Raw genomic sequence first — 18,051 nt, 5'->3', positions numbered from 1 at the left:
GTTAATCTATCATTGCTTATGAAAGACGAATATATGTATTTGTTTAGAAAGTATATGGCTCCCGAAAAGCTGATGTGCGAATACTAAGTAATAATTTAAATAAGCTTCTCTTTTAAAAGAAAACATACCGCAGTGCCACAGACGCTTCAGTACGATCTTAACATCGATGGCCTTCCTCTTAATACGCGATCTTAAACACAGTTCTGGCCAATTTTGTTGAAGGTTGTTGACCAGCCGAATCGGTGTCACAATGAATGGTCTTTTTGGATACGTCTGCGCCAAAGCGCACTCACAAAGGATTTTTAGATGGAGATTATATTCTGCATTGTACGGGGTCCACGCCGTTGATTCATTTGGACGAATTTGACATCATTATGGATATGATTGTTTTGATCATCTCCATCAAATAGACATTGGTCTTACAAAAAACTTACTTCACATTTGGTACATGGGAGTGTTACAAGAATGGAAAAGATGGAATCGCCAGTAACGTGAAGAATTTAAACAAAGACTCCTAAAAAAAATTCCCTATTGAAACGAACCAAAAAATGCGCCCGATTGACGACCTAGCATATTGGAAAGGATCAGATTGCAAAACGTTTCTCCATTACACGGCTCCCGTAGTATTGGAAGGATTGTTGAGTGAGCAGGAATATAAGCATTTTATGCTTCATTTCTGTGCTATAACGATACTTCCATCAACCAAACATAAAGAAAACTGGAAAGCTGCTGGTGCTATGCTAAAAACTTTTGTAGAAACATTTGCCGATGTATATCATAAAAAAGCTGTTACGTCCAATGTACATAGTCTAATCCTCCTCGAAGAAGAAGTAGAGCGGTTTGGTCTTGTTGACTATCACTCAACATATGCATATGAACGCAAGCTAGGAATTATAAAAAACAGGCTCATTAGAACTAATTGTAGATGTTTAGAACAGGAAATTCGTAGAATATCGGAAATTGAAAATTTTACAGGGGCTCAACAAAACGATCAACCATTTCGTCAGCCGTTTTATACGCAAAGAGGGCAAACTATTACTATGAATGTAAGGAAAAGTTTAATGCTGCGAAATGATGATGTCAACGATATGTTTATGACCACCAAAAACGTAATTTTCAAATTTGTTACAGTAACACAAGAGGAGGACAAGTTGATGATAGTTGGAAAAATGTTTCCCCGTATTTTCGAATATTTTGACGAGCACATTTCTTCCACAAAGCTACATATATACTTTGTTTATAAAGATGATTTGAAAAATGACGAGGTTGTATTAGAATGCTCCGATGTCAAACATAAATTTGCTAGAACTATATAAGAAGCTGAAGGAGATATGGTATTATTTCCATTATTATATACACTTAACGACTAATACAAAATAACTTGATGAGAGAATAATAAAAACCATTGTAACTTGTTAACAAAATATCGATTTCATTTATTTTGTTTATGAAGCAGTTAATAGCTTCCCAATTGTTTCGATAAATTGGATTTTGCTTAGCAATGGTTTTAATTTTATTAGGTAGATTTGGTCGTTGTGAATAGAATAATATTTGTGGATTGACATATTAGTAGACAGTTTCAATTGCCATAACGGGCTTTTGTAGGTTGAAAATGCAGAAACCTTTTGGCCGAAAGCTTTTAATAGTATGCTGTTTTACGATTTCGAAATCATGTGGGCTGCCTTATTGGCATAATACATCGTTTGCCCTACCTATGATTTTGTTACTAACCGCAATTTCGTAAAAATTGAAAATATCAACGGGAACAATTGCTCTAAAAACATTTAAAGTCGTTTCGACTTTAGCAATCCATCCCATTAATTGTTTTCTATTAACATCGAAAGACGGCAGCTCTTTTATTGGATCGGGAAGAGTAAAAAAAATCGCTCGACTAGTGTGCGCGTGCATAAGTTGTTATCTCTTTAGACTCATCAGGGCATTGCTCTCTGTTGTTCCTTTCGCTTATTGCAGCCTCCAACGAGCCTTGACGTTCTGCTAGGTTTTGCAGGTACACCAGCAGCACCGAAGCTGTCAAAACACAGATTTGTGAGCCTTTCTGTCTGAAACAGTGTCGAAATGCAACAAAATCATACACTTTTTAGAGCTTTGTGCAAAGTCCGATAGGTTACGCTACAAAGAAACTTGACAGCAAGGGAAGAGGGAGAATATGTTTGGAAAAGAAGAAGGAAAAATCAAAACATTTTTCGTAGCGTCTTTTGCAGCTTTGTGGTTCGCAGCTTCGTGACGTCTTTCGCAGCATTTTAGCATCCTTATACGCATTTGTGTTGATATTTAAGTTAGTTTTCTACATGAAAATGGACTCAAATGAGAATAAAGTCTCGGTTATAAACAAATTTTGTGGCAAAAATCGCCATTTGCAGGCTCTGCGTAAGTCTGGCGTTTTATACCGAAGAGCCGCAAAACTGTTGAAGCAGTATAAAGAATCGGTGGAAGATATTGTGAAAGTGGTATCACCATCAGAACTTCAAGGTAAGTATTCTAATGTAACAGCTATTAAGTTTACAGTTCTACAATTTGCATTTCTTGTTGGCTGCGTTGTAGCAGCGTCGACTTCACCGGAGCTGTTCGATGGCAAGAATACCGATATGGCATCATCAGTTGATCCCGAACACATGCTTTTTCAAGAAACTCAGGATTTGGAACTGAACCTAAGTGAATCGGAAGATGAAGCATCGATGGACGACGAAGATCAGAACATAGCATCTGAGGACGATGAAAACGATCCTGACTACACCAAAATGACAAGCGAAGAGGGCTTACGGTATTGGGTGCTAGCTCGATCAGAATCGCACGCATCTTTAAAAAGTTTGCTAAAGTATCTTCGAGCCAACATAGATCTCCGTGTGCCTAAAGATCCAAGGACATTGCTGCGGACACGACGAAATCCTGTTATCCTTTCGTCTATAGGAAATGGCAAATTTTGGTATAATGGAATACGCCACTGCTTGGCAAGTGAAATGCGGTAAGTTAATCTATCATTGCTTATGAAAGACGAATATATGTATTTGTTTAGAAAGTATATGGCTCCCGAAAAGCTGATGTGCGAATACTAAGTAATAATTTAAATAAGCTTCTCTTTTAAAAGAAAACATACCGCAGTGCCACAGACGCTTCAGTACGATCTTAACATCGATGGCCTTCCTCTTAATACGCGATCTTAAACACAGTTCTGGCCAATTTTGTTGAAGGTTGTTGACCAGCCGAATCGGTGTCACAATGAATGGTCTTTTTGGATACGTCTGCGCCAAAGCGCACTCACAAAGGATTTTTAGATGGAGATTATATTCTGCATTGTACGGGGTCCACGCCGTTGATTCATTTGGACGAATTTGACATCATTATGGATATGATTGTTTTGATCATCTCCATCAAATAGACATTGGTCTTACAAAAAACTTACTTCACATTTGGTACATGGGAGTGTTACAAGAATGGAAAAGATGGAATCGCCAGTAACGTGAAGAATTTAAACAAAGACTCCTAAAAAAAATTCCCTATTGAAACGAACCAAAAAATGCGCCCGATTGACGACCTAGCATATTGGAAAGGATCAGATTGCAAAACGTTTCTCCATTACACGGCTCCCGTAGTATTGGAAGGATTGTTGAGTGAGCAGGAATATAAGCATTTTATGCTTCATTTCTGTGCTATAACGATACTTCCATCAACCAAACATAAAGAAAACTGGAAAGCTGCTGGTGCTATGCTAAAAACTTTTGTAGAAACATTTGCCGATGTATATCATAAAAAAGCTGTTACGTCCAATGTACATAGTCTAATCCTCCTCGAAGAAGAAGTAGAGCGGTTTGGTCTTGTTGACTATCACTCAACATATGCATATGAACGCAAGCTAGGAATTATAAAAAACAGGCTCATTAGAACTAATTGTAGATGTTTAGAACAGGAAATTCGTAGAATATCGGAAATTGAAAATTTTACAGGGGCTCAACAAAACGATCAACCATTTCGTCAGCCGTTTTATACGCAAAGAGGGCAAACTATTACTATGAATGTAAGGAAAAGTTTAATGCTGCGAAATGATGATGTCAACGATATGTTTATGACCACCAAAAACGTAATTTTCAAATTTGTTACAGTAACACAAGAGGAGGACAAGTTGATGATAGTTGGAAAAATGTTTCCCCGTATTTTCGAATATTTTGACGAGCACATTTCTTCCACAAAGCTACATATATACTTTGTTTATAAAGATGATTTGAAAAATGACGAGGTTGTATTAGAATGCTCCGATGTCAAACATAAATTTGCTAGAACTATATAAGAAGCTGAAGGAGATATGGTATTATTTCCATTATTATATACACTTAACGACTAATACAAAATAACTTGATGAGAGAATAATAAAAACCATTGTAACTTGTTAACAAAATATCGATTTCATTTATTTTGTACTGCATTGTATTGTATATAAGAGTTCTAAGATATCACATGAATTAAGAGGCGAAAGTCAATGAAGTTTTAAGTCAAAAGCTTTTAAACCTCAATTAAACTTAAAGATTCTTTAATCAACTATTGGTTTGGTTGCATTTCTGCCGGCTTAGATAGTATGTAGCGTATCTCAATTTAGGTATGAAGAAATCTGCAACTTTACGGTCCCGTACTTTGGATAGTTCAGTACTTCCTACAGTTTTAAACAAGTCTATTATTCCTTTATAATTTGACAGAGTGTACATTGCTCTTTTTCCTCTTCTACTCTATGTAAAAAGGCAAAGAAATTTGGGTGCAAATGACGCTTTGAGGAGTTTCGACATCCTTTTTGTATTTATTGGAACATTAATGTACTTTTGAACCCATGCAACAAACGTATATTTGTACTGATCATCGTTTTTAAGTCGCTCGTCAAGTTCAGTCAATGCTTCGCCACTGTCGATGGTATCAAACTCTAAATTTTCCAACACTTTTGGATCAACATTCGTTTGACTGGTCTGTGACGAGATTTGATTATACAGTGAAGCAAAAGTCGCTTCCATTCCGGCCATGCGTCGAAAGATTGGTTCCATGAAACTATCCCTTTATTCCTGGAATATGCAAGTAACTTCATCTAAAATCACAAATAAAAAACAAATTAACATATATTCAAGTCACCCTTCGGACCCATATAAGTACCACGAATAAGCTGTCGTATTATGTTCTTGGTGATTAAGAATGAAGTATCGTCGGAATCTGAAATAAAGATGAAAGAACAAACCAAATATAAAAAATAAAACAAACATATATAACACATGCTTTATTTGGTTTTTCGTTTCCACGCTCTGAAAATGTTTGCTCATAATGAGTTGTATTGGCTGCTGTACAACAAGTTGCTTAGGTCTATGAAATAAATTTTAATTCACTTTCACTCACCAATCAAACCACCAGATAGTTCGGTATTAACCATTTGCAGACTCGGTTTGCTCGGATCTATAAAATGAGATAGATTATCTCAATTATAATTAAACCATGTTTCAATTTGCTTACCCGGAGTAGCGTAAGATGTTTTGGAATGCTGTTTATGTTTGCTATAGTCTGAATGGAAAACATATTATTTGTCACGAACGTACCGAACTCATATTTAAAGAAGGTGTCGTCAATTTACCTACCCATAATATCTCCTGACGTTTCCAAAGACGTTTGCTGGATTGATTTACTATGACCTATGCAGGAAGAATATGGTCATTACAAAGCGTACGAAATTGGTTAAAATAAAACTTACTCGGCGTAGCTCTAGCAGTATTTAAAAACATAGTTTGCTGTGTTTGTGCGATAGGATTTGGTTTTCCAGCAGACTTTTTAACATTTAATGGCTGTTGTACAGGTTTGCTTACTTACTTACTTATCCGGCACTACAACCGCTTTGCGGTCTTGGCCTGCCTCAGGAGTGTCCGAAACCGCTCACGGTCTCGCGCCTTCGTCTGCCAGTCCGTTATCCCGGCCTTAATGGCGGACGCCTCCACGCCATCTTGCCACCTCAATTTGGGCCTACCACGCCTCCTCTGTCCTTGTGGACGGCCTAAAAAGACTTTACGGGCTGGGTCGTTCGTTTCCATGCGTATAACATGGCCAGCCCACCGGAGCCTGGCGAGCTTTATACGCTGTACGACAGTGAGGTCGCCGTACATCTCGTATAGCTCGTCATTATAGCGGATCCTCCATTGTCCTTCCACACATACGGGGCCAAGTATCCTTCTGAGCATCTTCCTCTCGAACGCGGCTAAGAGGGTTTCGTCAGATTTGGACAGTGTCCATGTCTCAGAGGCGTATGTGAGTACTGGTACTATATAGGTACTATATAGTCCCAGCTTCGTCCGTCGCGACAGGTTCTTTGAGGTAGGTTTGCTAGTACCTGCAAAAAAGATAATGATTATTAAAAAGGTTGAGGGAAGGGTGTTCATGAACCTCACTTGGAGTAGCTCCAGCAGTCTTTAAAAAAATAGTTTGCTGTGTTTGTGTGGAGCCTGTAAGAAAAAAAAGTACTGTGAATAACGAAGTAACATAAAGGATCTTGAACTAACGAATTCTCAACTACACTCACCACAAATAGTGCCACGAATTTCTAATTTTTGTCAATTTGGAAAAACAATATAATTATTTATTGTCCCAGATGGTTGCTCTTGTTGCTGCTTTTTAGCGTTTCCAGAATCTGTATAAAAGCAACATCCAAGCAACATAATACAAATTAAGTACAAAGTTTAAGAATGATTAAAATCGAACTATAACATTGAAATACATACCAAGTGTTGTTTCTTCTTCTTCAAAACTTCTTAGCATGCTTAAGGGTCGCTTACCAGGATTCCCATTTTCGTCTACGATGCTTACGTTTTTGTTTTTGTTTTCCATATCTGTGAACAATAATGAAACATTACCATCACATCATGAAAGTGGTAAACACAATATTAATTTGTATATGTAGCAACGTAACACACTCGTATTTGATCCAGACCAATAGATCAATGAGAACGCCAACTGTAGCGAAAGGCCCTACTTGATATCGTCGATGAATCGAGTACCAGCAGTGCACGGTAAGTTTTATTAAAAAAAAAGTCTAACCTCTCTCTCTCTCTCTCTCTCTTCTCTCACACAGGCCAAGTATCAAAAGAGTAAGAAAGTACACGATGGCACACCAATACACACAACACGCAATTTTTTTACTTTTACTTATTTTTATAGAGACTTTGAGGTCTAGCTCATTCGCCTCTTACAACACGCAATGGCACACAACGGGAGCACACAACACACGAAATGAAATGGCACATAAGTGTTGGGGGACAATATCACCTACTTTTTTTCGCCAAACGATCCACAATCAAATGGGGCTTCTTTCACCCACATTTTTGACAGCAAGCGCTCCCCCGCCCGTCGTTATGAATGTCAATTTGGACTGTTTTTCCACAATCACTCCACGCTCACAGTGAGGGCTCAGATGACACTCGGGTGAGCCTGAATTTTGACACTGGTGCTGCTGGTGTAATCTTGCATGGCAGACAATTGCTCACAAATTTGTTCCATGCTATCCTCACGCAAGGTCAAAGAATCTAAAGACAGTTCAATGGTATTGGTTTTACTTGATTCGGAAGATATCGAATCCGTTTCGGAATCAGAATAACTGTTTCTAGCCTCCAAAATGTAACACACAAACGCGCACACATACACTATACACTCTTTTTTTATTGGAAATAGAGCGGCAAGAAAAAACAATTGCTCAAGGGTCGATGCCTCTGTCGTAGCTGTATTTTATTCTTACAAATACTAGTAAGAGTTAGTACTTACGAATGTCGTGCTGGGAAGCGTATACCAGGAACACGTGGTTTTCGTGAGAGGTCAAGGGGGATCACAACTCACGCGACGGATTCTCCAAAATATCACGGATGCCGTAGGCGGATTCCAAACGTAGCCTTTTTTACTCAGATACTACCACTTAACACCAATCACTACTATTTAAAAAAAAAATCATCACTTAACATTCACTGGTTGGTTCCGACCCAAATAGCCAAATCATGATAACAGACTCATATCAGAACCGATTTACGACGTCTTATATAATGACTTAAAGACATACTTATAGCAGTAATAATAAGACTTGGTTTGTGAAAATTATTAAGCCATAATTATAGAAAAAAGTACCATAATATGAAATATTTAATTTATGGTATTGAAACATTTCAGACTCATTTCATGGTTCATTTTGTTGAAATGAAATAATTCGAAAAAAATTTAAAGTTTCGATGATTCGTTAAAAAAATTTCGTTGTTTATTTTATTCGTTTAGTTTTGCTTGACAGCTCAATGTTTTTTATCTCTTTCCGTACACGCGCCAAAAACATATCCGCCGAATGAAAATACAATACAAATGAGTATTGTGTTGGGTTTGAAAATTATTCATAAATTCATCAGACTGCAAACTGGAAGGTTTTAGTTTTTTGTTTCAATCGAGTATTGTGTTCCGACTGCAGGCTATTGCATAGGGCTATTGCCACAACTCACTGGCGAAGCACTGTGATTAGAAAGCAGAAAATAATAAAAAAAACTTTTAGTTCAAAGAGTTTGTACGTGTTTTCCGTATCCGTGAGAAGAAACGTGAGTAGTACATGAGTACAGTACTGATTTTCTAATGTATTAAAAGCATTTCTATTTGTTTACAGTAATATCTAACTATGCCATTCTCAATAGTGCAAATCCGTGGGCCTAAAGGGTACGCTGAATTAAGCATTCTTCCTGATTCCTGGGTTCAAGGCACTAGCCATAAAAAAACCTATCTGTTTTGGCCAAACGTTAAAGGAAACATACAACATCTAATTACGAATGATAATAGTGTTCCGGAAGAAGGATGAACGAAACAGGAGTGTCAGATTAAGCGGCAAGGATTATTAACGAAGCTGCTGATTGCACTATAATGATCATGTCCGGCGAATCATCTACAGATTCCGGAAAGGAACCGATATTAGCTAGTTGCAGAGAAACAACTTCATACGCTGATATGTTTTCAACAAGAATTGTGGAAAACTCTTTAACTCCAATCCGCGTCGAGAATGAAATCGACATCTCCTCACCACCTATGTCGCCTCTTACACCAAGTTTGTCAGAAGTGGATGAATATGTTGGTTCAGTTGAGGTAGTCCCAGAAGAAGTTTCACGTGACAAGACGATAAAAGAAATACTAGAAGCCCAAACTAATATGATGATAGAGCTTCGTAATGAGCAAAAGCAGATTTTAAAAGAACAAAAGAAAATAGTGAGTCGTATCGGCATAATCGAAGTACAATTAAATACTTTACTTAATCATACCGAAGTAAGTACTACTAATCTTACTGGTTTTGACCATCCATTCGTAGACAATGTCGAAGATCTGGAAAAATTTGAAAAAGATTTAGATGAGGAAGAATATTATAACCAAGTAGTAAGCTTATTGAAACAAAAAAATATTGATAAAGATATAAACAACAGAATGTTAGCAACTCTTGATACCCTTTTCGATAGGAGTTTCTTAACAAAGTGCACATGGACCGGTATTTCTAAATCAGGAACTAAAATAGCAATGCATTCATTTAAAAATGTAGTAAATCTTTTTAAATGCGTAGGAAGTACTAACCTTGTGCCAGTCACAGATGAAACGGTGCGAGGTTTCTTCATGAATAGATTGAAACACGCTTTAGAACGATCTAAGGCCAAAGGTCTACGCAAATCAACTAGCCGTAAAAGAAAATTAATATAAATTCTTGTCTACATTTAAGAAACATTAAACATTTCATTTATTTGCCTTCCTTACTACATAAATCTAGCTCTAACATTTTCTATTTCAATACGTGAAATTAAACTTAGGTTAACGTGTGCAACAATGGAATAAACAAATATTCAGAACTATTATCTACACTATAGGCAACTAATTTGCATTTAATATCGCCAGGATGACAAACTAGTTCGTTAGGATTTAAGCTCTTAAGATCGCCAACAAAAATGTTAATAATTCTTGATGGAAATGGCGATAAAAAATAATCTGTCTTGTCGGTTATTTCTTGTCCAAATATACTTATCTTTTTATTGTTTTGTTCTGAAGACTTTGTGTATTTGACAATCTTGTTGTCTTTTGTCATGTACCATTCGTTTCCGTTATCTTTACAAAGTATAAAATTTTTCATTTGCAAGATGGTATCCCCATTTGGTTTGGTTTTGGTTGATATGTAAAATTCTTTATGATTCATAGAACGTAAATCATGACTAAATGCTTCCAATTCCTATAGTCTATTTACTATTTGTTGAAGATGCTGATCTGCTTTGCGAAGATGTTTTTTTAAACCTCCCAGAGCCTTTTCAAAATCATAGGTGGAAATTGAAGGTAAAGGACCGAACTTTTGTACTTCTTTTGAGATGTGAATTAAGTTGTGCACATTACTGGTTAAAAATTTCTCTCCGTACAGTTTACCGAAATCTTCAACATAAGCCTTAAGCATTTCACCAGCGATTTTCCAATTAGAACGATAAACTTCAGAAGATAGCAAAACTATGGCACAAAACAAGAGTTTGAAGTGCTCATATTCTTTATCAGGCAAATTATCTTTCAAAATATAAATGCTAAGATAGTTTAAAAAACTATGGAATTGGGTACCTTTCCAAAATTTGAGGTCTTCTAGTGGACCAAGTTTTCGATGGATTTCTTTGGGCAGTTTAACTTTTATAATTTTTTTAGATATTTCTTCAATCTGTTTAGCAAACCATTTAGTTCTAAGACCTAGTTTTCCATCTCTCCAACCTAATAGTAATCTACGCATTATCCCCAAATCGATTAAATGAAGATTGTCACCAACTATGACATCATCAATAATATCGAAATTCTTCAAGCCTAGAAGAGGCGAACTTCCCTGTGATGTTTTCCGTACGCCTTACGACGAAATTTACGATCCGTTCTCAGTGGTGCATTTGTATCCTTAAAAATGGTACATCTGCCTTCGTCATTGAATTCTCCCTCGCAGGTGCACTTTGCACATCCCTCCTTTGCATTGAAATATGCAACACCTGAAAAGAAAAATAGTATGAGTACTATATATTCACATTTGAATTGATATCTTATAAAATACATGAACACAAATGATTTGCGAGATGTAGCGTAAAGCCACAACTTTTAATCGTTGTGAAGAATTTTGCCATGAGGCAGTCTGATTTTTAATTTTGGTAAGAATAATAGTAGGCCTAGAGCCCTTTGATCAAGTTACGCTAAATTAAACTAACTTATCTACCTTACTGTTGTGGATAGACGTGCCGAGCCCTGGATTTGCCGTAGCAGTTGCGCTGCTGCTGGTCGACATCCAGGGATGGACACTGCGCTCACGCACACTACTACGCCACACTTAGCGATGCGCGCTAAGTGTGTGCAGAGCGCACCTAACCCAGAAGCGTGAGTGTGTTACAGGCTACCGGTCAAGCAGAGCTCACGGTGCGGCTCGTGCGCGCGGCCCCATACTTCATTGTATTGCGTTTTGTTATCATTTATTATTGTATTCGTTTTAATAAATGAGTAAAAGTTTCAAAACATAAAACTTACACTACTAGTACAATATAGAAGAAAATAATAAAAAAAAATACAGGTGGTCCCCGAGATACACGGTTAATGGGAACCGAAAACGCCCGTAAAATACAGTGTATCTCGAATTTCCGCGTAAGTCGAATCCAGTAATTTTCAGCCCAAATTTAACTAATGTTCATGTAATTTTGCAAGCATGGGGTGGTTTTAGCTACTTAGTTAATTATTTGATAAAATTCTGACTAAATTTAAGAGTTTTAACTCTTTTGAAATGTTTTGAACATTCGATCAAAAGAGAATTTTTTTGGCCTTTGACAGTAGATGTGTCAAATCAGTAAAATTTGCTCAAAGAACTTTCAAATTCAGAAAACCGCGTATCTCCGAATCCGCGCATAAGAGGTACCGTGTATCTATAATTTTAAACATAATAATTTAAAAAAGTACCGTTAGAAGGTGAGAACCGACGCTATACTTTTAGCTTTTAGCCGTTCTCTTAGGTAATGGACAGAAAAGCGCTGAAAGCGATTTTGTCACATGCGCCAAGAAATTAGTTTTCTCAATTTACTACTTGTTTAAGGTAATATTATGACTCATTATTGTTTCTATATAGGGATATCATTATATATAGCGACGAAGCGGCAAAATCGCAGCTGCTGTCATTTATGTCCAATCCCATACAAAGCTTGCACTACGAGCAACAGCAACGCGCAAAGAAAGGGTGAAGGGTCATGACGCCTTGGCTGCATCGTGATCGAGAGGGCAAGGGTGCCATACCGCCCTGGATGCAGCATCACTTGCATCAGCATCAGCACCAGCAGCAGCGAGCAGCAGCAACGTGTGAAGTAGGGCGAGGGTCTATGCCACCAAGCATCAGCAGCAGAATGCAGCAGCAAAAACAGCAGGAACGTGTGGAGGAAGGGCGAGGGTCCATGTCGCCCAGCATCAACAACAGCAGCAATAGTGTCACAATGTCCAAGGAGGGCGAGGTTACCCTGCTGCAACACTGTGAGTGAAAAGAGGGCGAGACCACATGACGTCCCGGTGGCAATCTTGTTCTATGGGGGCAAGGCCGCACGGCTACAGCCCGTTTCATGAACAGGGACAGGGACTTCATAATCACCATCTCATCAGGGAGCTTCAACCCGATGAAGGCACACGCAGCAACACCGCTGCCGCAAGTAATCGTTGCCAACACGAATCAAGTGCGATGGCGATGGCGGGGCGGAAAAGGGTGCCGGTAGCCGTAAGCTAAGAAAAGCGCCCACACCACAGCATTCCCAGATTTCATCAGCATCGGCCGGAAGGTGTCACCACACCGGTATTCCCTCAGTGGAATATCCCGTGTCGGTTCGACTCCTCCGGATAAATAAAGGGAGAGATGTTGTGGGCAGCCGTGCGTGCCGACCCTTGGACTTGCCGTGGCAGTTGCGCTGCCACCGGTCAACGTCTACGGGGACGACAGTGTGTACACGCACACTGTCGCACACACTAAGCGTGCAAGGCTTACACAAATTGCGAAGGAAGTGTGGGGCATGTTTCTGTATGAATAAAAGTATAAAACACACTGGAAAATCATTTTATAATTTTCCAAATCTAAACAAAACATATGAGAAGGCGAAAAAACATAGCGCGTTGGAATTTGAGGAGGAAAACATATAAGACGTCTAGCAGTTTTTCGTCTGCGTCAGAGCGCGCACTAAAGATGCGTTACCTGTCAAAACCATACAAGTTGCATGAAAAAAGACTTCAACAACTACATTTTCGTAAGTGGTTGCCAACAGAGCAATCCGTATCCATTAGCCGGCAGCTGGAACTAACTATTGACTCCGATGATTCGTAAGATTCCGGATGTCGACTGGCGGCTCCGGATGGTAAATGGTTCTAGCCTTGGAATATTGCACCTTCCTTACGAAGCCGCTTGGCGGAGTTATTTAGAAACGATGCCGATTTTTGTCTTTACCCATTACTAGTTTTTTTACAATAACATGAGATCTTTACATGGTATTACAAGACGCTCGATCCTCCTCTCACTCTTGTTGGCCTGATTGGTTTAATCCGATGATAGTTCTACTACAGATGTACCAATCGGGTAAATTAAGGTTCACGCCCAGTAATCCGCACTTTTGACAACCAAATTTATGATATGAAATAGTGTTTGTGTAAAAGCGTTATTTAGGGACCAATTCTAAGTGATAGAATGTAAGAGGAAGTGTTACTTGTTTAGGTAATAAAGATCATTCGAGTCTAGAAAGTCAAAGCGTACGAATGATACAAAAAAAATCGGTCAAAAGTACAGACATTTGATGAAAAGGTTTAGTATCTTTCAATTTTTTGAATACATGCTTACTTTGTATTTACCTTTTAAAAAAGCTCTGGCAGGAGAATCCGCTATTATTGCCCGTACTTTAATTGTGACTCGACGATTATTCAGCACCATACCAACGTCCATTAACATATTCAGCTCATGAACCAGTGGTTTCATAAACCTTCTCACATCTTTTGGTTTGGTACGTCCACAAAAAATAGCTGCTGTGATTGGGGCAATCTGAGGCATTTCCTTTATGTTGATCATGATCGGCCAAAATTGTATTTTACTGCTGTTGTGCAACGGAAGCCCGTCGAAGAAAATGTTTAAAGATAGTGTTTCTGATATTGTTGCAAATCTAAAAACAAAACAAAAACAAAAAAGCAATTAAATAATGGAAGAAATTAATAAATTAATTAATTCTAAGTGTGTTTCATACAGCCTTACCGTAAACTTTGAATTAGACTTTTCCTAATGCCACGGTTCCAGAATGAACCATTTCCCAGATCTTTTATTTTTGGACGCTTTCTATTGATGTTTAGAAGCGTTCTGGCATCTTTTGGGAGAGCAAAATTAGTCTTCGTCCTCAAAATCTTAAGCAACATATTTATCGCCGAGTGCTTTAGATTGGTATACAATGCAAAATAATGCAAACAATCAGAGACTGACATTGTATCAAAATCAATAGCTCCTTCGTCTATCTCATCTTCTTCTTCGTCACTCTCAGCTTCTCCTTCTACACTCTCAGCTTCACCTTCACCACACTCGGCTTCTCCTTTACCACTCTCGGCTTCCTCCTCGTTTGGACTAAAGATCAGCGGAAATTGTTCGCCATCCCCTGAAAAAGATGCTTCACCGCGAAGTTTCGCTGTAATGTCTCTGTTTGGTTGCATCATACCTGCAACAAAAGAACAATTCGTATATTCATGCAATCTGATATGGTTAAAAAAAGGAAAATAGCACACACCATCAGTAGTATCTGTATAGTCGAATTCCGCAGCAGCACCACACTCTTCTTCTTTTCTTACAGGGTTTCCCACGATTTATTGGTCAGTTCCCATGATTTTTTGGTGCGTTCCCACGATTTTTTGGTCGTATCCCATAGATTTTTGGTTCGTTCCCATAATTTATTGGTATTTTCCGATTGGATATCAATACAATTGGACCAAAAAATTCTGGGAAACGACCAAAAAATCGTGGGAACGCATCAACAAAATATGGGAACCCACCAAAAATTGATGGGAACCGACCAATAAATCGTGGGAAACCCTGTAAATCTTCCAACTTCCTTTTTCGTCTGTACTACAAACCACTCTTTTTCATATTGCGTGCGTAATTTTCATCAGCCATTTTGGTTAATTAATTTTAGTTTATACTTATTTTTTACTTCACATCAACCACGCACTGTGCAACAATCACCCACCGTAGCACGCCAAGATCTGTCAAAGCATACGCCATTACCGTAGCAATAGACGATGCGCAATCTCAGATTGCGCATATATTTATCTGTCAAACGGGTCGGTTTGATATATTTATCTGTCAAAAAAAAATTATATAGTTCGGACATATAATCTTGAAAATTTATGCGCAATCTTGGCGCAATCTAAATGTATGGAAATGACGTTTATAGCTCAGAGTAGGCTACGCGAAATGACATATATTTTGATAAAACGAATATATGCGCAATCTGAGATTGCGCATCGTGTATTAATACGTTTACACATGAACAAGGTGGAATATAGAGGAGGTGTCTTCTCTGCGTTTGGCATGTTGCCATTTTGAGATTCAGTTTGACAACAGCCGTCGATATTTGTTTACAGGCAGCAGCTGCATCATAACGTGTAAAATGCCGATTTATGGAGTGTGGATGCAAAATACAAATTTTTAGTGCTAACCAAATGTTTATTAAACGAAAACAATTCATTTATCACATCCAAATACCAGCAACATTCGTCACATTTGATAACTGCCGTCGATCCTGGTTTTGTGCTTTTGTCTAAAGCCTCGATGCCCAATTGTTCTACATGACGATACCTCCTTTCTACCCTCTTTGCACACGAAGAAATGAACGAAGAAAAAGTCTTTTCTTCGTTTCTTCTTTGATTCTTTCTGTATTTGTCAAAATCTTCGATAAATAACAACGACAATGCAATAAAACTTGAAAAGACCATTAATGAAGATGAAAGTGCCGTGAAACAGTTCAACCGTGAAAAAAACGATTTTTTCGGAAACTGTTGGGAAAAACTGAGCGCAGCACAGCTACTCAACCCTGTCGCCACGTGACAAGGGCTTGACGTACGCGTTCGGCTAAGCTCGGCGCTGCTCGACTAAGTTCGGGAATGAAGGGCTCGGGATCGGCCTCTTCCCCAACGGTCAAAAGCCGAAGATTTTATATTGACCTTTCGTTTTTTCTATCTGTCTCTCGCTCTAATTTGAGTGATTTTCCCTTCGTAAGTATCCACGAGCTCCCTCGTGTGGTTGTTGTTGTTGGAAGTTGAAACCGAACCCCCTTCGTGCGCTGCCAAAATCAGCGAAGAACGAAATCGAGTGACTCAAGCGAAAAAACGAAAAAAATTATGAACGAGTGTGCTGTGAGAATAACACACACGCGCGCACAAGGCGACACCCGAAATCTGGTGCGATACCGGCTTTCAGTGGAGCCAGTACACACATGCACACATTTGGCCACACCAGCGCTCTGTTCTAGTGCAGGTAGTTTTCTGCAGTCCACGGTGATAGTACACACAGCCACGCACTTGGCGATACACGCTGTTTGGTGCGGTGCGGTGGACGTTCAGAATTCAGTGGTGCAAATACACACATGCACACACTTGGCGACATACGCTCTGCTGTGCGGTGAGATTTGTGTTCTGTGTCCAGTGGTGCAAATATACACACACACGCACTTGGCTACACACGCAGTACGGCGCGGTTGGCTTGGCAGAAGCGCATACACACATTAACGCAGTAGGCTTTACGTTCAGTCCAGTGAGGATGGTGCTTGTGTAGTGTTTCTGCCCTTGGTAGTCGGCGGATAAACCCCGTGAAAAATGGAGATTTGTTTTATTTGAGGTAAGTAAAAGTGATTAAAATTATCAACAAACATCCTCCCTCCTAATTAATAACATTTTTCTTCCATTTCATGTGTGTTTCACGGCGAACGGAGACAACAAAACCTGTGGCTGTGCCGTAGTGTTGGAGCAGCGAGTACAGTGCAGCGAGAAAAAACCAGGAGCAACAGCGATGAGGAGCAGAAAGTGCTGTGCTGAATTTGTTATTTTTTGCTCAGTGCGACTGTAAAAAGTGTTTTTTTTTTAATTATGTGCGTTAATTTAGGATTAAGTGCAGTGATTATTGAGCAAGTATTGTGTTTTCTTTGTATTCTATGTTGATTCGATATTCAATAAATCGAATTAACTTAGTATAATGGTGTGCACTGGATCGTTTTAGAAAGAAAAGGGGCAAAAAGGGGGAGAGGGGGTAATTAAACGAAGGTTCGTACCGACCTCCGTTCGGGTTCGCTTCGGCTTCGGGTTACTTCGGAGGCTGAGACGTTTCGCCAACTCAGCTTCAAAGCAGCTTCAATCTCAGCGGATCTCTGAGTGCTGGTGACCGTTGGGTCATCTTTTATCCGCCGACCCGGACGGACGTAGCGCGTGCTCGTCCCGTTTTATCTTGTACAGTGCGTGTCTTGTAAACGCGTCCATTTTATGTAATATTTAATTTGTAAAATAAATAAGTAATAAGTTGCAAACCATACAAGTGGCGACGAGTAAAAAGGAAAAAGACTTTAGTAGTGAAAAAAGTGTAAAGTAATACGTGTGCAAAATTCCGTCAACGCGTAAACGGCGCCGAAAGGACACGAGTCCGGAAGACATCGAGATGGATGAAGAGCAGCGAAGACTTTCGCAGCATTTCGAGGTTCCGGGACCGGTGTTTCTGCAACCGGTAAATGGTCAGCCCCTCCTGCCCAACGCTCCTGCCATGGATCAGCCCACGGGAGTCCAACCATCGACAAGCCAGCAATCGTCATCGTTCCAGCCAGCGACAAGCCAGCAAGCGCCATCGTTCCAGCCAGCGACAAGCCAGCAAGCGCCATCGTTCCCGCAAGCCACAAGCCAGCACCCGCCATCGCTGTCGAATTCATGCGCAAACGGTGAGCCCTCAATGATTCAATTAATGCAACTTTTGCAACATCAAATGCAACAGCAACA

General features: G+C 39.2%; 1 protein-coding gene and 1 long non-coding RNA gene across 2 annotated transcripts; both read right to left on the bottom strand.

The window, feature by feature from the left end:
* Window positions 1–6,436: 6,436 nt before the first annotated feature.
* Window positions 6,437–6,885, bottom strand: LOC121589995. Its single transcript, XR_006004375.1, has 3 exons — window positions 6,753–6,885; window positions 6,554–6,661; window positions 6,437–6,476 (listed from the first exon to the last, which is right to left on the bottom strand). It is a non-coding gene; the product is annotated as an uncharacterized LOC121589995 (long non-coding RNA).
* Window positions 6,886–8,945: 2,060 nt separating this feature from the next.
* LOC121589988 lies at window positions 8,946–14,857 on the bottom strand. The gene is made up of 4 exons (XM_041909298.1): window positions 14,805–14,857; window positions 14,285–14,735; window positions 13,891–14,195; window positions 8,946–9,363 (listed from the first exon to the last, which is right to left on the bottom strand). Exons 2-4 carry the CDS (start codon window positions 14,731–14,733, stop codon window positions 9,323–9,325), a joined length of 795 nt encoding a protein of 264 aa, XP_041765232.1. The 5' UTR covers window positions 14,734–14,735; window positions 14,805–14,857; the 3' UTR covers window positions 8,946–9,322.
* Window positions 14,858–18,051: the final 3,194 nt, after the last annotated feature.

This window comes from Anopheles merus, chromosome 2R (assembly GCF_017562075.2).
Source record: "Anopheles merus strain MAF chromosome 2R, AmerM5.1, whole genome shotgun sequence".
Taxonomy (NCBI): Eukaryota; Metazoa; Arthropoda; class Insecta; order Diptera; family Culicidae; genus Anopheles; species Anopheles merus.
Note: the sequence above shows the minus strand (reverse complement) of the source record. Positions and strands in the feature narration are given on the sequence as shown.

Coding starts and splice junctions, on each gene's coding strand:
- LOC121589988 (XM_041909298.1), bottom strand. CDS start 14,733: ATGATGCAACCAAACAGAGACATTACAGCGAAACTTCGCGGTGAAGCA. Junction 14,196..14,284: donor AGTCTAATTCAAAGTTTACG/GTAAGGCTGTAT, acceptor TTTTGTTTTTAG/ATTTGCAACAATATCAGAAA. Junction 9,364..13,890: donor TGCCAGAGCTTTTTTAAAAG/GTAAATACAAAG, acceptor AAATTTTTCCAG/ATCTTCGACATTGTCTACGA.